The sequence below is a fragment of the Lissotriton vulgaris genome, chromosome 3_1, assembly GCF_964263255.1.
Source record: "Lissotriton vulgaris chromosome 3_1, aLisVul1.2, whole genome shotgun sequence".
In the NCBI taxonomy this organism is placed as follows: Eukaryota; Metazoa; Chordata; class Amphibia; order Caudata; family Salamandridae; genus Lissotriton; species Lissotriton vulgaris.
The window spans coordinates 1,067,512,030-1,067,534,590 of NC_141689.1; the positions used below are offsets into that span (position 1 = coordinate 1,067,512,030).

Consider the following 22,561-nt stretch of genomic DNA (forward strand, 5'->3'; position numbering starts at 1 on the left):
CCTCAAGGCCAATAGGAATCAATGGCAATTACCGAATCGGTAAATACCGATTCGGTAATTACCGAATCATACCGATTCGGCAAAAATTACCGAATTATTTCCTACATATCATTTACAGAATCTAGAATACCGAATTGGTAAAATTCGGTATTCTAGAGTCGGTAAATGAGATTTACCTACATTCAGCCCTAGGTCTCAAGATCAAGTATGTACTTGGGTTCTCTTTTTCTCGACCTGAATGTTCTATCCCTGCCCCTGAAGTTGTGGATAATTTGTTAAATTGCAACGAAAGCGAGAAGTGAGGTGTCTGAATAGTGTACCTCTTGGATGTGCCTTGCAACAGGTTGATTAGGGCCCTTGTTGTTGATGGCCCTCATATGTTCCAGAATTCTCTTCTTAACCATCTGCGTGGTGCTGCCTACATATATAAGGCAAAAAGGGCACTTAAGTATGTATAACCATGAAGGGGGAACTACAGGCAAGTAACTGTAGGATCTTCTGAGTTTGTCATGGTCTGGTAGTCATATATTCTTTGTGCATGGTGCTTTTCCTGCAGGCCTTACAGTGACCACATGGAAAAAACATGGAGATTATGCTCACTGATCTGGTTATTGATGATAATGTCACTATGAAACAGCATATCCCTAAGGCTGCGTCTTTTCTTTTACGTGATCCTGGGTCAATACTGTATGGTATGCCTTATGATCAGGTCGCTTTTCAATATGTTCTAGTTTTTAGTCAAGATGTTGCATACATCCCTTGAGTTGTTATTGAAAGTCCTGATGACTGTAGGTTCAATCTGAGCGTCAGATTCAGTAACAGGGATATTGTCAACAATGTGTTTCCTCTATGGTGACAATTTTGGCTTTGTCAATGGCTCTATTGAGTACCCACTGTGGGTAGCCTCTTTCTCTGAATCTGTTAACCATGGTGGCTTGTTCAGCCAAGAAATATTCTTCAGTGTTGCAGTTACGCTTTGCCCTCAGCAGCTTTCGATAGGGAATACTCCACTTGAGGGTTTCAGGGTGGATGCTTAGGGCATGTAGGAGCCTGTTACCTACAGTGGATTTGTGGAAAAGTTTAGCTTGTACCCTGCCTTCCGCAATCTCTACCTTCTCATCCAGATATTCTACCGAGGTCTTACTAATGGTGTGAGAAATAAATAGATTGTGGATATTGTTATTGAGCTTGTCAACAAACTGTATGGCTTCCTCCTCTGTACCGTTTCATATGATGAACACGTTGTTGATGTAGCTCAACCTAATGACAGCCAGTTCAAATTCAAGGAAGGAGGAGGGGATGCCTGTGGCAAATTACCTCATAAAATAGTCCCCGTATTTGGATATGTTCCCCAGGGTGCTATCCCTGAAGGACACTATGGGTCTCTCCTTGGGGTTGAGGTCATTCTTGTGGACCTCAGGGAGAAAATAAAGTACCAGTAATTTGTGGTAATATTTTATTATGAAACAGTATTACTCCCACTCAAGTATACCTCTGTCCTTACATTCGGTGAGTTCGCTCCAGATGTCAGTGACACCATTGGCATATGCCTCCTTACTGATGGAAATGTAGAATCTTCTGTCGTTGAGTTGGTGTATGGCCTACTCAATGTACAAGTTCTTGCTGAGGAGAACTAAATCCCCCACCCCCTTATCTTCAGGGCATATAATGATATTGGTATCCGTAGCATATAAATATATTATCAGATGATGTTTCAATTACCTTACATTGTCCAACATGTGTGGTAACGATATATGTATGGTAAAGGTTTGTGTGGTAATGGCATACATTGTAATTGCTATGTGGTAAAGAAATGCATTGTAAATGCATGTGTGCTAATGTCATGAAACCAATAAAATGGTACCAGAACAAAATATCTAATCAGTTGAAAAGAAAATATTTAAATTAAAAGTTTTTTGTGAGATCAGCGCCTAGATGCGAAAGGAGCCACTCATGGTCATCTGGGAAAAAGTTACAATTTCAGGCCAATTGCAATGTAGTGTGAGTCGGATGCAGTGATCGGGTCTGTCTCTTGGAAAAGTTACTGTCCAAGTCGGAACAAAGAGTTCCGTTTGGGTTGGTGGAAGCAACAAGGAGCAGGTTGAGTGGCGTGGATGGTCATCGCTGTAGCACGAACTGCAGGTCGGCCATCGTGGATGGTCATTGCTTTAGCTTTGCGTGGATGGTCCTCATGGACTATAGGCACTCTACACAAAGAGAAGATCATGCATTGGTGGTCGCCGAGACCGTTGTTGGTGCAAAGAGCAGGTTTCACCACAGATTCAAATCACAATCCCCACTGGCAGCAGAGTCTTGGCACAAGCGGGCCTATTCACAGTTGTGAGAAGCCCAAACTTCGGGCTGTTTTTTAGGAGGAGTAACCTCGAACGCCAGCCAAGGTTCAAAGAACTGGGGAGGCACCTCCTGGGGATCAGGAACTCACTCCAACAGTGGCCAGCATCAGGCTCAGAGAGATCCAGTTCCAGGTAGGTCCAGTTGTAGCAGGTCAGCTGCGCAGTTGCGGGAGGACTCTAAAACTTGTTCTGTCCCTGTAGCTCACATAGGAGGTCAGCCAACTTACTCTTGAAGTTGCTCTGGGTAGCTTGGTATGAAGGCAAGCAAGTCCAATCTTCCTTCTCAAATAGCAAGGCAGTCCTGCAAGCAGCAGGGCAGTCCTCTGGCAGAAGGGCAGTCCTTACTATGTAACTTATACAGGTCAAGGAGTGTTCTGATGAGTTACTCTGGAGGTCCAGTATTTAAACCTGGTGCTAGCCTTTGTGTGGGGCACTCCCTGTCCTTCCCCCACATCTGGTTCTGGAAATGTCCTCCCCTTTCTCTGTCAAGGCTCCAAACAGTCTGGGGTTGAGAAAAGGCGGGGCATGCCTGGTGTCAGGTTCTTTGATGTGTGCAGGAAGCAACGCCCTCTGAAGTGTAAGTGGGTTTGTGTATAGCCCCTTTCCAGTTATCCTGTCAGGATGGCCCATCATGTCCTCACCTAAACGCCCACAGTTTCATGGTCTGGAAGTAATACACAAACCCCAGCAGCAGAGCTATTCACAGTCATGTGACCTAGTACACTGGTAGAAGGCACAGATATTAAGGGACAAGAAATTGGCATCTTTCTAAAAGAAGCTTTTTCAGAAAGGCAACTTAAAATATGACTTCACCTTAGAGGTTATTTTAAATTACAATTCATTAAGTTATACAGTCTGCAATTATTCTCTATTTTAGTTTTTTATTTAACTTAACCTCATTTTCTATGGTGGTTTGCACATGTTTCCTATTGTGAGAATGACCCTTGCTCACATTTATTTTTGATAGACATAATCTCTCTGTAGTCTACATATTTATTTCCAGGGTCGCACAAATTCAGAACATGAGGCATTGTTTTATTTTCTGTGCTTGTAAAGAGACAACTATTCTGCTTTAGTCTATTTAAGATGCTGTCCTACACTTTTGGCACAGTATGATAAGCTTGTCATTTTGTTATTTGAATCGCATCCATGCTGAAATTGGTGAGAGGTTAACTTCCACTGTAGTCATAACGGAACGGTGCTGTAAGATGTAGTACTGCTCTCTCCAAACTTCATTCTAAGAAGGAAGATAGCTGCACATTCAGTCAGACGTGCATTTGTGGATATACAGTACAAAGGTAAGGGATTATGCAATTCCAATAGGCCTAGCAGATGGGTACCCCAATATGCTCTCTTTCGCAGGGAGGCGAGTAATAAATAGGAGTAATTTTAGCAACATTATGAACAATTACCATGGTTGAATTGTTTGTTTTTAACTATTTTAATAATGCTTATTACAATAATGTGTCTCATCTTTCTTACAATTGTAGTTCATGTTTCACTTCCAAAGAATAGAGCTTTTCAATAAACAGTTGAAAATGCAATATTATACATTTTCTTCATGAGGACTTTGGGCATGCAAGAGTGACAAATGAAAGGGTTAGATATGTTATCATGATTTCCTTGGGAATCTGAGAATTGTGTTCTGTTTACTGACAACATTTATAACTCTGTCGCTTTAGGAGTTTAGAGGCAGTACTGTGAGCTAGCCAAACAGAGCAGCATTTACTTATTATACAAGAAAAGTCAGTCTCTGTCTTATAAAGTTTTGTTGCTCTAAATAGATAGTCCTACTACATTAATAGGAACTGTATAGCAGTTTCAGTGTAAAAAGCATATCTTTATCGGTACCCAACCAAACGTTAGCACCTATTAAATGAAATAAGGTAACTCAGTGCTAGTCAATGGGAGAGATATGCCTTACAAAGGTAAAAAAACTACTTTAGGAGTTTTTTTTGCTACCAGGGGGACATGTAAAACGTAAGTGCAATGTCCAACTTTTTAAATACTATGCACATTGCCCTATGACCTTTAGGACATACCTTAGGTGTGACATATAAGCATTAAAAAGTATGGTATAGGCCTGGTAAAATGTTTATTTTGCTAGGTTGAAATTACAGTTTAAAAGTGCACTACAGGCTATAGTGGCAGGCTGAGACATGTTTTAAAGTACTACTTTAATGGGTGGCACAATGATTGCAGAAGGCAAACTCGTAATATCAAATTTACAGGCCTTGGGTACATGTAGTGCCATTTACTAGGAAATTACAAGTAAATAAATGCGGCAGTTAAGTGTAGTCCAACTTTACTATGTTTGAAGGAGAGAGCACAAGCACTTTAGCACTGGTTAGCAGTGGTAAAGTGTACGGAGACCTAAAGAGGCCAACAGGAACAAATTCTGCGAAACTGGAGAGATGAAGGCAAAAGGTTTGTGGGAATACTACATCAAGGATGTCAGGTCTCACAGCAACCAAACTGGTCCTCTAGCGTTGTGACGTTACCGTTACTTACCTTTTGTTCAGCCTCTTCACCTTTGTTCCCAAAAACCAGAGTTCAGCAGTCAAATGGCTAGTGGATATCTCTTGTGCCTTCTTACACCTCTCATGGATCCCCCACAGATCCACAAGAAGATTGAGAATGTAAGTCGTAATGTGGTGATGAGCTTTCACCAACTACCTACACTCAGCATGGGCCGCTACAGACCCGCCCTGACAGGAGAAATCAACCAGTGCTGATAAGAGGCTCTCGCAGAGTCTGCGTTAGCACAGTGTTGGATACATTGTGCAGAGAGGGCGCAGACCCCCAGAGCATGGTGGGGTGAGTGACAGTAGGCCAGGTATTTAAATTTCAGTTTGGCCAAAGGGTGATTATGCAGGTCGTGGTGTGGCTGGGTGGCAAGAGGCCAGATATTTGCTTTCATATTTGGATTTTGTGGGGAGGGTTATTTTTAGAGGGTGGTGTTGGTGGATTTCTGAAGGCTAAGTGTATATTTTTCATTTTACATTTTGTGGGTTAAGGTGTGGGGTAATCCCTATTGACTGAATGAGCAGAAAAATGCTGAATAGTAATGCCTTCTTCAGCACATACTACCTTAGTGCATGTCACTAGCAGGTTGACGTTTCAAAAACAAATTAACATTGGTACACCCAGGAGAACAGAATCCCTTTGCTCTTTTCTCTTACTCTTTGAACTATTGTGCCACCCACCATGCAGAATGAGACTTAAAAAATAGATATGTAAGTGAAATTGTAAAAGGCATTGTCTCCCTCATGATCAAGAAACAGTGCCATCAAGAGTAAAAAAAATACTAATAGACTTCAAAACTAGGATATCTAAAACTATGTATGTATGTATGTATGGCAGTGGAGCTCTGTTCATTGTCAAACACAAACATAAAGACAGGCAATGGTAAAGAAAACTGGCTTGTGCACAGCTTGCGAGTTTCAGACTGACAAGCGGAAAAAGTGGTACAGCAATGCTAGAGCACTATAATGGATAAGCCACCACTGCCAGCAGTCCTACTAATGTGCATCCCTAGTTTATAATGCAAGACTTATCTGTATTTTTTTAAAAAAAAATTTAAGTTGTCTGGATGCACAAAACACCATCTAAAATTTCAAGTAAAGGATGTAGCAGTGATTAGCATTAATCTAATGTAATAACCTGTAAATGCAAATTTTTTGGCTTATCAGTCTAGTATTTTTCTGACCTTCCATTTAGGTGGGAGGAGAATTCTCAAGCATTGCTTTGCTTCAAATGAATAAATATGGGAGGATTGCTGTATGCGGAACAATGTCTGAATACAATGACGTATCACCTCAAAAAGGTATTGTGCAAACTCTACAAAGTTTTGGGTAGAAGGTATGATTTTATGTAATATTTTTTGCATAGTTTTTATTTTCGTTCTTTATTAAATGTGGAATGCTAATTTGAAGGTTGTATGCACAGAAGAGAGAGAGAGTGGCATGTTGGTGTTTGGTAGTGAGGAGTTGTCACCCTTAAAATAACAGTAGGGAGGTATCTGTAGTGCTCGGGCGGGGACAGTGTGCTACCGCTAGGCTGTTGAATATTTCATAAAATGCTCAAAGTTGAGAAAAGAACCACTGAGATGGCACCTGGTTGTAGGGTGGGGATTGGTTTTGATAGGTTATTGAAATGTGAAATACCTTTACAGATGTAGGAAAGCCCAGGGGTTTGGATACTCACCACATGAAATGTGGTGATCTACAGGTCATAACTGTTAATCCCATAATGTCCACGTGAATGTTTCACACTTCTGTGGTTGGTAATGGGAAAACCTCCCATATATAGTGTTACAATGGCAGCATTGCAGTCAGAAGCATGTTTAAAAAAAAGGTATTACATGGTGAGTTGTTCATACTTCTCAAGTAAATGTATAGTTGTGCGGGAAAGATTGTTGTTGTTTGGAGCATAGTGTATAGTTTATAAATCGACGAGAACTCGTGTTCCTAATGAATAGAATGTTAGTACAAGATAAATTAGCATATCAAAAGCAAATTCAGTCCTATTTTTTCAGGTGCAGTCATGATGCTGATTAACAAACATTTTCACACCTGTGTGACACAGATATGCAGATAGTAGCAGTTTGGAGGACAGTTACATATTTTAAGTCACAAAAAATGAATTTGCGATTATGATAGATGTATTGATGCATAGAATTATACCAGATAAGTACATCTTCTTTACAGGGATGCGGTGTGGACATTCATGGGTGGAGATTGATACAGCAAATGTCAGTGAACACTCATAGTCTTGCAAGCCTGTGGGCATTTAGATAACTTTTACAGGTAAGTAAATCAGTTTTTATGGTAATAAAGGGGAGGAACCTCTCCACCAAAAAAAAGGTCTTGGTAGTGTGTATAGGGTTGGGCTGCTCCATGTGATAAATGTTTTCTCATTTGGAAATATACATATGCAACATGGGCGTAACTTGGTCAGTAAGTTTGGGGGTGTGAGCTTCGGATTTCCCAACAATCAGGCTGGCATATAATGTTGAAATACATTATACACCAAGCAGCATTCATGGGAGGGGCCTAAAGGGCAGTGGAGGGAGAGGAAGGTTGATTGGTAAGAGTGCTGAGAGAGAAAACACAACATTTTGTAATAAGTAAAACATTTTAAGACTTTGAAAACAGAGAGGGAGAGTATGTGTGCATTTTTGTCTGAGCCTATTTACACATTGCTGGAGAAATACCACAGACATCTCAGCATACCCGACTGAAAACACCTGTACCCATCTATTTTTGTTGTAACACCCAAAAGCACCCCCTGAAGCCACGTCTCTGTGTGTAAGATTTAGATCCAAATGTATAAATGGTAAGACGTTAGCACTCCTGGGTAGCTATGAGAAATGAAAACGCCTGGGAATACTCTAGGAATTCTTTGTGAATCTCAAAAGTTTTCTGGTGCTAGACATTAGTACTCTGTTTTTAATAAAGACCAGTACAGATCACATTTGAGTCTCTTTTTTAAGTTTGAGTTTATTTGAAAACAGTAGATAAATAACCATTCAAAAGAAAGGTATACCATCAAAAACCAGGACAGAACAAAAGTTATGAGTATAAAGCATTAGTATTTTGAATAAAAAATAAGAAAAGATATTAACTTTACGCTCAAATCAATGGTATAATAATATAATGAAAAAAGTGGGAGAAGGGGAACGAAAAAGGAGACCATATGTAGCATGTTATATCAAATAAAGAAACATAACCATATCTAGGAAACTGTAGACTTTATAACAGGAAAAAAAGATAAAACATGTTGTCTTTTGTATTGTTTTGAAAAACAAAATTACAACTTTATACAAAAGCAGAGTGGAAGAGATTCAAGGTGGTGTCTGTACATCATCCGGTACAGAGATAATAATAACAGATGAAGTACAAATGGATAAATACTTGGTTAGTGGAAGTCATAAATGATCTCTTTTATTAGTAGGAGAAATAGGAGTGACGTAGTTGGTATCCAATCTATGGTGAAAACAAATGGCATTCCACCAAGACATGAAAGTGAAATTTAAAGCTTGTCTCCAATTTGATATCATTAAGTGTAATGCAACAGCCAGTAGTAAATCTACTAATTAAAGCCTGCAGGTGAATGAACCACTGAGGTGCCAAACTACTTAAGAAAAAGTTATTAAAGAAGAAAGGCATAACTACATTAAAAATCTTATTTAGCCCAGACCAATTTTCAAAAATGATAAAATAATAGGGTTTAAAACCAACATATGTTTAGGTTCTGCAGTGGAACATGAGTCAGACCACCATGATGAGGTAGCATCAAAGGGACAGGATTTTAGACAGGTAGGTGTTAATCACAAACGGCAATTGACAAAATAAAGGGTTTGAATACAGCTCGTGTTGTTTTGTGGAGTTTACCCCAAATCTTAACCCAAAAATATTAGACCAACATTCCCCCGAATACTTGTAAAGGGAGATCTGAAGAAACCCAACGAGCGGCTTGTTTTAAAGAAAAAGCATAGTGATATTTTTTTTAATCTGGGAATTTAAGGGCTCCATTAGCCTTCCCCTTTTTAATGAGGACAGAGCTATGCGAGGAGGTTTCCCTTTCCATAGAAATTGTAATAAAAGAGAATCAATTTTCCTGAAATGATAACTGGGGATAGAAACAAGAATCATAGCAATAACATATAATACGAGGGATGCGAGCATCATTTTAATAGAGTCAATCCTACCCCAGCAAGATAGAAGAAGTGGATGCCTTTGGACAATGCTATTATTTAATGTCTTGATAATGGAATCAAAATTCAGTTTAAAAGTTTCTTTCAAGGGCTGTGAGAACCATAAACCTAAGTACTTTATCTTGGTGGGTAGCCAGGCAAAAACCTGTATGTGTGAAAAGTTGTTTATTACACAATACATTCAAAGGTAATACTTCGCATTTATCAGCATCAAGCCTACAACCCAAAAATTGAGAAAAAGTTGAAACTTGCTGGAGAAACGGGGATGGGAAGTTGTAGGATCAAAGCAATAAAAACTAATATCTTCAGCTTACAATGACATCTTAATTTGTTGTGATCCAGTTGATAAACCTGATACATGTTAAACTGGTCAGATTTCTGTTTAAAAAGTTTCAAGTTTTATAATAAACAAGAGAGGGGATAATGGGCAACCTTGTAGAAAATAATCTGAAAGTGCACCATTAATATAAATGCCAGCTTTAGTACCTATATAAAGCAACGATGTAGAGAAATCAATTTGAGTGAAAAGCCAATCCATTTTATTGCCTTAAACATAAATTCCAACAGAGTCGATTGAGAGCCTTTTCTTCATCCAGAAGCAATAGGAGCAATAGAATAATCCAGATTAGAGGCTTGGCTTAAGACGTTGAAAAGAACTGAGCATTATCTGAAGCCAATTGACCCTTAATGAAACCAAACTGTTCAGGTCCTAATAGGTCAGGTAAGATAGGATCAATACGTAAAGCCAAAACCTTTGCAAAAATGTTATTCTCGGTATTGACTAACGAGATGGGACAGTAAGTCTTGCACCATGTGGGATCTATATTGTCTTTCGGAATCAAACAAATCATGGCATATTGAAAGTAGCCATAAAAGCCCCTTTAGTGGCAAAAAATTTATATAAAAGTAAAAGGTTGGGAAGGAGAGGTTTGGCCAAGTGGCTAAGAAATTCAATAATGAAGAAATCAGAGCCGGGAGCTTTTCCTTTACTAAAGACAGAGACGGCATGGGATATCTCTGAGAGTGAAATCTCAGCCCCAAGTGGATCAAAATGAAGAGAGGAAGGAGAAGTAATAGATTGAAAATATCTAGTCAAATCTGATTTTGATGATTTGATTTCTGGAGAATATAAAGTGGTATAAAAAGTTAAAAAAACGTTATGCAATATATCCTTATCCTAAAAAAAAGAGCAGCCCTGCACTGCTTCGTACGGATTCTATTTTAGTTATATCTTTCCTAATTTTTTTTTGTAGATCTTTTTATTAAACCAGGACATGTTTACACATACAAAGAGTACATCAATAATCATATCAAGCTTTTGACATTCAAATTTGTCATACATGTTGTCAATTAGAGACATCAAGCATAGGCTGTACGATCATAACGCCCCACCCTATCAGAGTTTCTGGTATACCCTCCACTTTCCAAATTTTCTCTCCTTTCTGGGAGCACCCCCTGCTTTTATATATCACTGTCTCTGCTTGCCAACATCAATAAAGGTAATTTTCCCATTTCTCCAATGTGGGGGTAGATGTATCCATTTCCTAGCGATACTTCTCTTGGCTACTATTGCTGCCAAACCCAGCCAAGTTTTCACATGTTGAGGCCAATCCTAATTTGCTTCGGTGAGCAGAAGGAGCCACTTGGGTTCCTGCATAACCTCAAGCCCCGTCACTTCTGACATTACTCTGGTAACCTTTCCCCAAAATTCCCAGATGCTCAGACAATCCCACAGGAGGCGGTAAAAGGATCTCTTCGACCCGCTTCCCCTATGGCAGCTCGCATCAGGACATCTCCCCATTCCCCAGCACTGACCTGGCGTAGTCCATTCTTTATAAAATTCAATTGGATGAGTCTTAATCAGGCCGAATTGCCACCTCCCTCAGACCTAGGAGTATTTCAACCCATTGCTCATCTTCGAGAGGACCAAAATCGCATTCCCAAGTTAAGCGTAGTGCAATCATGGGATCCAGAGCATTGTTACTATTTTTTTAATAGACTATGAAAAGAGTCTTATCTTGTATCTGATCTGTCAGTACCCAATCTTCCAACGGGCCAGCCTCCATAATATTTAAATTGTTTGCAAGCACTTTCCCCATTTTATTTTGACTGCCATAATAACATGCACTACTTTTCAGCAGGAAATTTGAGGCAGCATATGTAGTTAAACTATTAAAATTAATTTTGGCTTCATTGAGATGTTTTAGAGATGTCTCATTTTCAAAGTGGTAATGGGCATGCTCTATTTAATATTAGTAAGTAATAGGTCTGATTGGGATTTCATATATTTTTGTATTTTGTGAGACAAAATGAATTATAAAGTATTTTGCCACTGCATTAGAGAAATCCCAAACCATTGCCAAAGAAGAGTCTGTTTGTTCTTGTTAGTAAAACATTCAGAAGCAAAAGATTCAAGTTGAGAAGTGAATTTGGAGTACATAAGAATTGAGTTATTAAAAACCATCTACCTGCATGTGGGGAGAAAGGAATAAGATCAGGATCCGTACATACTGGTGCATGATCAGATATGCGTATAGATCCTGTGTCAGATTGAAGGACATGTTGAACAAATAATTTACTGAGGAAAAGATAATCTATGCAAGACTGTGAATGATGTGAGTTCAAATTAAAAGTGTATTTCCAGAGGTCCGGTAGACATAATCTCAAACTATTAGTGATTTTCGGTGAATGGTGGATATATATTGTGAGTACATTGTAGTATGAACAAACGTAACTTTTGAATTACTATCTAATACAAAGTCATGAATTTGCTTGCAATCACCATCAAATATAATATAATCCTGTAAACGTATCAGATATTTTTGTCCAAAATGTATCATCGACAGAAATTGGACCATACACATTAAAATTATTAAATGTGTTATCAATCAAAAGTTTAACAACAATCCAACTACCTTCAGAATCAGACTCCAGTGAAACAACAGTACCTTGAAGTTTTTTATGACAAAGGATGAGTACTTCATTTTTTCCATTTAGCAGGTAAAGTAAACAGGGAACCTACCCAGCATCTTTTTAATTTGGCAGCTTCTTTTTCTGAAAAGTGAGTTTCTTGTAGTAAGGACATTTCTATTTTTAATCTGACTAAGTTGGATAATACCCTCTGCCATTTAATATGGTTACCTAGCCTTTTAATATTCAATCTTGGTGACCTGGAATGAGATGCTTTAATGATAGTGCGTACAAGTATTACATCTACAGTATCAAATTTAATAGGAAGAATAAAGTAGAAAGAGAAATAAAATGCGTGCTTAATGAAGAAGAAAAGGGAAGAAAGGATGGTAGGGTAGGGTAAGCAGCAAAAAAAGGAGAAAGGAAGAAAGAAGAAAAATAAGAAGAAAATTGAGTATGAAAACATGAATAAACATCATTGAGAAAGAAGAGAACAGAGAAACAAAAAGATAGTACAAGGCATACAAATTATGACTGAGAAACATACCTACAAAACACAGAGGTGAAAGGGAAGGTGGCCACACTAAGTGATGGCGGCAACAGCATTTGAACTCCACTGGACTGCAGGACAGCATTGACTTGGGTGAAAACACCACACAATTGATATCCGGTTATCCATGACACAGCAGGTATCGGCGGTGGCGGGTACTTGCGTTAACCTGTTGCGCCAACTTCAGAAATTATCTTCATTTTTGTCCTTTTCCACTATAAGATTAGCAGTTTCTACCCTGATTCTGGCACGCCTCGACTATGGCAATTGTTTATATTATGGCCTACCTAAAAACCTGCTGGCCAGGCTACAAGTTGTGTTGAACGATGCTGCCAGACTGATTTTTAATAACCCTCGGCGAACCCGGGCCACGCCTCTACTTCAGGACTTACATTGGCTTCCAATTGCCCAGAGAACTAAATTTAAAAGCCTATGTATTACACACAAGGCCATTTACGGCACGGCCCCTAGCTATATTAAGGACCAACTAATCAGTTACACGCCGAGTAGGGTCCTCCGGTCAACTGATGGTTGTAATCTGGTTTGCCCCCGGTTCAACCCCGTGTCCATGGGCGGTAGAGCGTTCTCCAGTACCATTCCACAGGCTTGGAACCCCCTTCCAGTGAAACTTCGGAAGGAAACCAATCTGCTCCTTTTTAGGAAAACTTTGAAGACTCTGCTTTTCCTGGAAGCCTGGGGGCCCCTTTGATTTGATGGCTTTGCATTCTTTTGGGTTCTGTATGTCCGCTGATAGTGCTTAGATACCTCGGGGTGATAATGCGCTATATAAGTGTATAATAACATAACATAACTGGGTAGACCTTCATGGAGACAAAACATGAGGACAAATACCTGTGTTAAAAAAGAAATCAGTACCAAATCAGATAATGTAAAAAATAGAGAAAAAACATCATAGCAATTCAAAAAGATAAGATAAACAATTACATAATTGTTATTAAAAGTGAAGAACAAGAAAAACAAAGACATTAAGTAATTTTTGAAGAGTCCATATTCTTTCCTCCGTGTAGTTGGATAAATCTTTAAAGTGCAGCATTGAGTTGTTATTTTATCGTTATATGTCCCTTCGAAAAACAAGGATAAATTAGTCCAAAACAAGCATTCATAGCTCTTACATGAGGGCACATATCAAACAATTGCTTCTGACGATCTGCAGTAACTTTAGCAACATCTGGAGAGAAAAACAACCTGTGCCCATCCCAAATGATTTGCTTTTTATTCTTGACAGCAGACAAAACTTGTAGCAAGTCAGTGTAATGCAAGGAAAACAGAATGTCTCCACAGGGTTATGTAGAAACTCTCCTACGGAGCCTAATCACTGTTTGCATATTGAGAGGAACAGATGTAGGGATGGCAAGACATTTTAGTAGAAAAGATCTAACATAGTTGATCAGGTAGTAACCCTTTACATTTTCTGGAAGCCCATATATGCGTAAATTATTTCTGCACTACTGTGTAGAGTTGCTTGCTATAGACTTTCAATCTTTTGCTCTACCATTAAAATGTGTGACTCTATGGAAGACCATTTGTCAACCAGCTGTTGTAATGTTTTAATAGTCCTTCCATAAATGGTCTTAATGCACACATTTCATCAAGTTTAACCTCCATAGATGCAAACGCAGGCTTCCCAGTGAAGAAGGGTCTTTTTATGTCTTTTATTTGAACTCGAAGACATTTTATTACATGAAAAGGTTTTAGGAATGGTACCTAAGTGAGACTCAGGTTTCTACGAAGCGGCACCATCCATATCGTTGTGATTGGAATATGAATCTGACAATAAAATGTTGTTTGAGGTACACAAAAGTTTAAGATTTCGTATTTTCCCCATGAATTGAGAAGAAATGGTACCAACTGAGGAACTATTTGACAAAAATATTTAAAAGAGGAGATTCATGCAATGCAAAATATATAAAAGGACCAGAAAGAATGCCTAGAAAAAACTGAAGTAAAATATAAGATTAGAGCACATAGCAAAAGATACTGCATAAAAAGATATTCTCACATGAAGTGGAAACTGCTGTGGGGGCCAAAGGCACACATTTATTGAAATTAGTTAATGAAAATTAAGACCTTTTTTAGCTCCACAAACAACCTAGGAGAGGAAATTTGTGAGTAAACGCAGCCACCTCATTCCAAAATAGCAGGCTCGACCTCTCACTGTGCTGCAAAGTCCCCCAGGCTGGCCGCTTATGAAGGAGAAATGCACAAAGCTCTGGAAAAAGCTCCAGCAACTCACCAGACCCGAAACAGGTGAGACATACTCGTCTCCCTTGTTCGGCGAGAGCTGGAGCCCTCCCACAGGGAATAACGTCTCCTGCACCCGTCGGAGCTCAACACAACACTGCCATCTTGGTTGGTGCCGAAACCACGCCCCCCCCCCCACATTTGAGTCTCTAACAATTCCATTTAGGCCATTGTTATGCCTTTAGGTGACCTTGAATAGGACTAAAGGTTAAGGGCCCGATTCTGATGCGGTTTGGAAAGCCTCCAGGCCAAATGGGTTTGGGAATGGTTTCCAATCGAATCAGATCGGGAAAGTCCAACCGACAGAGTACGATGAATCCAGATGCTTCCCGATACGATTTGGTTGTACTCCCATTGACTTCAATTGAAGCCTATGTTCCTAACTGCATCGTAATTGGGCCCTAGGTGGGAATGCTTTCCTAACCACATCGTAATCAGTTGGAAAGACACGTTCCCGATCCGATTTCGATGGAGAAAATGCCATTAGCAGGCCTTCCTAACCGCATCAGAATCAGGTCCTAAGTGTGTGAGTTGGATGGTTAGGTAGTGCTAGCAGTGGCATTTATCAAGGCTGACAGGGACACTTAATGGTTCTCCCTTTGTACTTTCCTCAACGTTGCCCACCATCCGATGAGTGCTGCTAAGCTAATGGTAAGTTCTCCCTTTGTGTAACACAACCTGAGGTCACTATGAATAAGTAGTTCCAGGTACTAGTTCCAACTACCAGGTAAAAACCTAGTCACATTCTGCTAGCCCCATATCAACAGTTCAATAATCATTTGTGGCCATATCTTTCCCTTCCTGCAGGGCTTAGAAATGGTCTGTACCAGAGGCATACTATTAGTGTAATGGACCCTAAACTAAGCAAGGTGTTCCCCCCAACTACTGGTTGAGGAGTAAGAGACCAAGGGGCATATTTATGAAAGGCCTGCATGATGTTTGCATCACACAAAGTAGTCCGATTTAGAAAGCCACATTGCCTGGCTTTGAATGGTTTCATAAAAAGCATTGATGTTAGAGGCAGGAGTCTCTGGTGGACGATTGTAGAAATCTGTGTAGCAGGCAATAAAAACAAAGGGGTCATTAGGATGTAGGGCATATCACCACCGCCCACATGGCGGTGGCGATTCGCCCTACATCCTATCCCGCACGCCATGCATTTAACCCCCGCCACATAAGTTTGGCAGGGGTACCGCGGCGGACGGGAAGACCGTCCTCTGCTTTTCTGCCCGGTCGACAAGTCCACTGGGCAGAAAAGGGTTTAATTTAGCGGCGGTGTCTGCTAGACACCGCGAGCCATATTAGTATGGGGGCGGAAACATGCCTTTCCATGGCAGCATTGCCGCCACAGAAAGGCATGCAGAGTTCTCTTACAGGGGCCTGTTGCGGGCCCCCAAGGAATTTGGGGGTGCACATGGGGGGTACCTGTGGTACCCCCCTGTATTGGCATGGACATGGTGGCAGGTACCTTGCAGTGCCTGTCACCTTGGGCATGACAATGCACCCAGTGCATTCCCAGCATTGTGGGGGGGCGGTGCTGTGAGTACCGCCTGCCACAATGCTGGGAATGGAGGATGCCACCGTCAAGGTGGCGGAGGCATCCTAATCGTCGAGACGGGACCACCGTACCACAGGCGGTCGTTCCCAGCACTGCTAGGGTCGCGGGCGGATGGAAGTCTGCCTGTCATCCTAATGGCCCCTAAAGTTTGTTGTGCGTGCAGGAGGGCACCATCAGGGCACCGGATCATAAGCACATTTGGTTGCTTAATGTCCCTGTTGATCAACCAAGCCAGGAGCCAGCTGGATTTATCCCCCTCTGAGTGTATTCAGGCTGAGTTTGTAGCATATTCTAGGCAACATAGTCCCTGCAGGAGTTGTCCCTGTCTCACAGAGCAGAATCAGGAGGGGTAGGAGCTGTGGTTGCGCAACAGGTCACCGGTCCATATCTATATACTTTTTATACACCAGTTGTTTGTACACGGAGGCACCATTGTCGAGGCAGCCCACACCTCGCCGCACCCGCTTCGCGGGTGCCGCATCGTCCAGTAGTGCGTGGGGCAGCGTCACCTAAAGGAGAGGAGCGGTAAAGCGGTTGTGGGCGAGAGGCTTCAGCGGGGCTGCGAGCGTGCGGGGACTCCAACAACCAGGAGTCCCTGCGAGACCGATAGCCAGCATCCGGTCCGCTCTCCCTGCGGGCCCGCCCCCCCGCCCACCTGAGGATTTTAAAAGCACCCCTCACCTTCCCTCGCTGGGACACCAGTTGTTTGTACACGGAGGCACCATTGTCAAGGCAGCGTATCTGAACTCTATTGAGCCCACAACCTCGCCGTACCCGCTTCGCGGGTGCCGCATCGTCCAGTAGTGCGTGGGGCAGCGTCACCTAAAGGAGAGGAGTGGTAAGGCGGTTCCGGGCGAAAGGCTTCAGCGGGGCTGCGAGCGTGCGGGGACTCCACCAACCAGGAGTCCCTGCGAGACCGATAGCCAGCATCCGGTCCGCTCTCCCTGCGGGCCCGCCCCCCCGCCCACCTGAGGATTTTAAAAGCACCCCTCACCTTCCCTCGCTGGGACACCAGTTGTTTGTACACGGAGGCACCATTGTCAAGGCAGCGTATCTGAACTCTATCGAGCCCACACCTCGCCGCACCCGCTTCGCGGGTGCCGCATCATCCAGTAGTGCGTGGGGCAGCGTCACCTAAAGGAGAGGAGCGGTAAGGCGGTTCCAGGCGAGAGGCTTCAGCGGGGCTGCGAGTGTGCGGGGACTCCAACAACCAGGAGTCCCTGCGAGACCGATAGCCAGCATCCGGTCCGCTCTCCCTCCGGGCCCGCCCCCCCGCCCAACACGCCCCCTATATCATAGCCTCAGTCTCCCGCAGCGCGGGACGCAGCTCGGGGCGAAGACCGGGCAAAGAGCGGGCCGTTTGAGGCCGTTCGAGGTCCAAGAGGTCTGGTCTGGGGCCCCCCCCCCCCCCTTCGCCCCTTGCTCTGCCACTGGTACTGTTCACTTTGCTCCTTCCTATTGTTTACGCTGGTTGCCTACTTTTGCTAGATATGTGCACTCGGGCTAGCCGCAGTAGGGCTGCTAAGGGGGGGTTGCAACAAAATGGCCCTATGGATGATTTCATTACACGCACAAATATTGCCATAGATAAGGAAATCACCAAATTGCAAACTTGTGTCTCTTTAGATTTGGCTGCTGCTAGAAGATTGTCGCAGGACATCGCTAATTCTAAAAAATCCTCCTTGGGTCACATAGCATCTGCTATAACTCCGGAGCGTCTGGTCAATCCGCGCTGCGTAATTACGCAGGCGGATGTCCACTACACTCCAGTTTTGCTCGTCCCACCTCCAACTTTGTGTCCCACACCTCAGTTTGGAAGTCAGATTCCACCCGTGGCCATTCTTGACCAACAAACCACTATCACACCCCATACCCTGAAAATTCCTGATGAATCTGCATGCAATAGTACCAAAGGTAAACTACACAAAATGAAACGTAACTCAAGGTCTGCATACTCACGCAAGAAGGCTAAAATTGTTGGGGCACACCAACTTAATGTTGGTAGTTTCCCTGTGACTAGCGTTACAGGAGGGTGTGCTTCTTCGCCACAGGCACTCCGAGGAAAAGATAGAGATGGTGCAGCCCCTGCAACCACTAAAGATAACACAATTGCAGAGGAAATTGGATCACAATTAGAGGACCAGGAAGGGAGGGATGGGGAGTTTATAGAAATAGTTTGGGAAACCTTAAAAAAGCTCCTATCTCCCTTGGACCTAAGACTATCACGCATTGAGAACAATCTATTAGAGATGGAAAAGAGTATTATAGCTTTGGCCACTCTAGGCTTGCGAGGTCTAGAAAACCAAGGTCTCCTAGAGAATAACTTAGCCCCACAGACTCCAAACCTTCCCCTTCCAGCACCAGATACAACACGGCCAGTCCCCAAACCTCGTACCAAGGGAGTTGATCACAATACCTCTGTTCCTCCGCCTAGGGCGCCAAAGCACCCCATTCCCCAAGCTCCCATACATACTAATGCAGGTGCTCCTTCAAGGCCGAGTGCTAGCAACGTTGTCCACCGACCCACCCAGGGCCCACATAATAAGAGTAATTTTCGAGGGGGTTATATTGATCTCCCCCCAGAGGCCAATGATTACGTGGTGGTGCTGACGGGTGTGCCTGAGGTTGAGAATGACCACCACGAAAACCATTGGTCCCTGAAGAACAAGGTCATGCACTGGCTTAATGTGAATAGACCGATCCCAAATGGTCTGAGAAGTAGAGTTTTAATGGTCCGAAGAGTTCCCTGGGTAGGTCCCTCACGGAAATCTAGTCCTGGTGACTGTATAGTCGTGACGTTTGAGGATCCATACACGGCCCACCATATCTGCTCATGGCTTATTGATGGCGAAGGCTCACCTATTGTACCCAGGCCACTAACTTTCTTTTACCCACCGCGTAACACACATACTCATGGGGGCGTTTGGTCCTTGGTACACCATCAGTCCCGGAGGGGGTATTCAAATAAAGAGCAAGTTCCATCTAGACGCTGGTTCGGGGCACCAACCTCGAACAGGTTTGGCTGTCTTGAGGAAGTAGATTGACTCCTCAAGCAAGTTGATTCTCCACTGCATTTAAAGGCTTCCTTATCCCATGGGGACCCTGACTCTTTATCCTTGGTAACCAAACCTGACGGAACCAGCTCCGCTTCACTTGCCCAATCAACGGCACATGCCTTGCTAGCGCAGGGAGTGCTGAACACCTCTAATACTTATAGAACTCATGCAATAGTGCACGAGATAGTTGCACCCCCAACGACCTCTATGTTATTCCACCAGTTGGCCCTGCCTGCTGGCAAACGACCTACCGTCACCAGGGTAAATATCTGAATCCAGAATGAGGACACTCAAATACTAACTAGAGCTGATGTAGTGGCGTCAGGGTTGGATCACGGCTCAAGAAGGTTAGGCCCTGTTTCTGATCCTGATCCCCCTGCTTTTGCCCCAATGCCCAGGCAGAGAACCATAGGAAAGCCACAGCTGAAGATCCTAAGTTGGAATGTGGCAGGGCTTGCACGCAATTTTGACAATCCAGATTGGAATTCCCTTGTGGATCCCTTCGGGATTTGTCTTCTGCAAGAAACATGGTGCTTGGAACCTCGTCACAGGGTAGGGTACACAACCTACTTTGTGCCTGCATCCCAACCACAGGGCAGCAAAGGTCGCCCGTCGGGTGGCCTTCTCATTTGGGTCAGTATTGCATTGGGACTGACCGTAAGGCATATAAACACACAATCTCCTGATCTTCAGAGACTAACAATACAGTGCCATGGGGGTAGGAAGCTAGAAGTGTTCAACCTTTACTTAAGGGGGGCTAGGAGCGGGGCCTCAATGTTATCCTCATCTGGAATAGAAGAGGAGCTTGGATACTGTAACATCGATTCCTTTGTTGTCTTAGCAGGAGACTTTAACTGTTGCTTCGAACCTCTAGCCAGTGAGGACATTTTGGACACCTGGGAAGACGATGCTAGGAGAGGCATTCCCATGCTCTCTCTAGACCAGATCAAAAAATGGACTCAGAGTGCCATAGATATTAACTCACTCTGTATGGAACACGACCTTAGAGCAACCAATGGTCGATCTAAGTCAGATCCCAGGGGAGCGCACACCTACAATAGGGTGGGACACACTTCCAGAATTGATTACATATTGTTGAATCACAAGCTATGGCCATATCATCAAGATATGGAAGTCCTATTGACTTCCGACAGTGACCATAACCCTTTGGGCCTAACCCTCACCCCCCCGTGGCAAGACAGGAACCCAACCACGTCTCTACACATATGGAAATCATCACACGAACTTGTTCCCTCGAACTGTGGCAGGCGATTAAAATGGGCTAAAGTTGCCGCGGACGAGGGAAGGATGGCCCAAGCTAAGACCATAATGACAGCTGTGAAGTTGCGTCTAGACACTACGGAAACCACTAATCATGCTGTCCTTACGGCCTTTACAGAAACTATTTCAGCTCTAAGTGAGTTGTTCATAGTCCCACAGAGCGGGGCAAGGGCCACAAACAGAGTCGTAACCAAGGGTAGAGACAAATGGTACTCCTCTGCACGTCGTGCTGCCAAAGGGGAACTCATTCTAGCCGTGAAATTAAAAAACCCAGGTCAAATTAGCCTTGCTAGGAAAAGCTATAAAAAAGCTCTATCCTTGGCAAGGGAAGCACACAAGACCAACTTCTGGAGAAAGCTAATGGATGCGAGTTCTAAAAAGGACTCAAAGGGGTTCTGGGAACTGCTTAGAGCTAGGGACAAGCCCGTCGATTCACAATTGACTTGCAACATCACAGGGGAGGCTTGGTTTGCCCATTTTTCTAAGCTCTTTACCATCTCAACAGGCGCACTACAATCAAATATGGGTTTCTCGCATAGAGCGCCGGTTGCCAACACAATCAATGACCACCCCTTTGTTGCTAAGGAAGTCGAAGGGGCAATTAGGTCCCTTGTTGCCAACAAGGCAGCAGGCCCAGATGGCATCCCAGGTGATCTGTTACGGGTCAATACAGAGGTGTGGAGCAGACTTATTGCCTCACTACTGAACGAGGCTGTTATGGGAGGCTGCCTTCCTGACTCCTGGAGGGGTGCAGAGGTCGTCCCGATTTTCAAGAAAGGCTGTCGGGACGACCCTGCTAACTATCGTCCAATTAGTTTGCTCGACTCCACCCAGAAGGTAGCGGGCAAAGTAGTCTTAGGCAGGATCTTGCACTGGGCTGAAGAAAATCAGGTACTGTCAGACTTCCAGGCTGGTTTTAGATCAGGAACTGGTACCATTGAACAGACATTTCGCCTATTAATGCTTTATTGGAAAGTGGTCGTATTGGGCAAAGGCAGTCTGTATCTCGCATTCATAGATTTACGGACTGCCTTTGACCTGGTCCCACGTGACCAACTGTGGAATGTCTTAGAGGGTTTGGGTATCCCTCCGTATCTGCTGGGTTTGCTTATTAAGTTCCATGAAAGCAACTTTGCACAGATCAGGTGGGGAGATCAGGGGCAAAAACCATCTCGCATTCCTGTAGATAGGGGTGTCCGCCAGGGTTGTGTGCTAGCCCCCACTCTGTTTTCACTCTATGTTAACGGAGTGGTGGAGCACCTTCTCCAACACCCAGCTGATGCACCCTCCCTGGCTGGCAGAAAAATACCTACCCTCCTATTTGCAGATGACACCCTCCTGATCTCAAAAACCCAGATAGGCCTCCAAATGTTGCTTTCTAGTTTCAAGGATTTTTGTGACTCTAAGGGCCTTGTCATCAATGTAAGCAAAACCAAATTCCTGGTCCTAACCCCCCCTAGGAAAACTGTCATCCCTCCCACCCTAGACTCAGTCCCACTTGAAAGGGTAAAGGAGTTTGATTATTTAGGCATCCGACTCTGTGACTCCATGAATTGGAAGGCTCACCACCAAAAAGTCTTTCTGACTCATAAGAGGGTTACAGGGGCCCTGCTAAAAGAACAACGTGCCTCGTCCCTTAAACCCATTGGGGCGATATTAGACATCTATAGGGCAAGGGTGGTGAGTGCGGCGCTGTATGGGTCGGAATTGTGGGGTGTCCAGAGAGTTGACACCTTGACACATCTTGAAAACAATTTCCATAAAGATCTCATGAGGCTACCACACAGCACCCCTACACTCCCACTCTTATTAGATGCAGGCACACGCCCAATAAGCGAGCAAGCTAGGCTACGTCCCCTCTTACTGTGGGCT

The 22,561-nt window shown here is 43.3% G+C and overlaps 1 protein-coding gene across 1 annotated transcript in view; it reads left to right on the forward strand.

Moving 5' to 3' along the window:
* Positions 1–22,561, forward strand: part of LOC147727409 (prostaglandin reductase 1-like) — an 841,629-nt gene that overhangs the window by 692,835 nt on the left and 126,233 nt on the right. Inside the window, exon 8 of the mRNA XM_086963105.1 lies at positions 6,075–6,180. Coding sequence (XP_086819231.1) covers positions 6,075–6,180 — 106 coding nt within the window. The remainder of the gene's footprint in view (positions 1–6,074; positions 6,181–22,561) is intronic.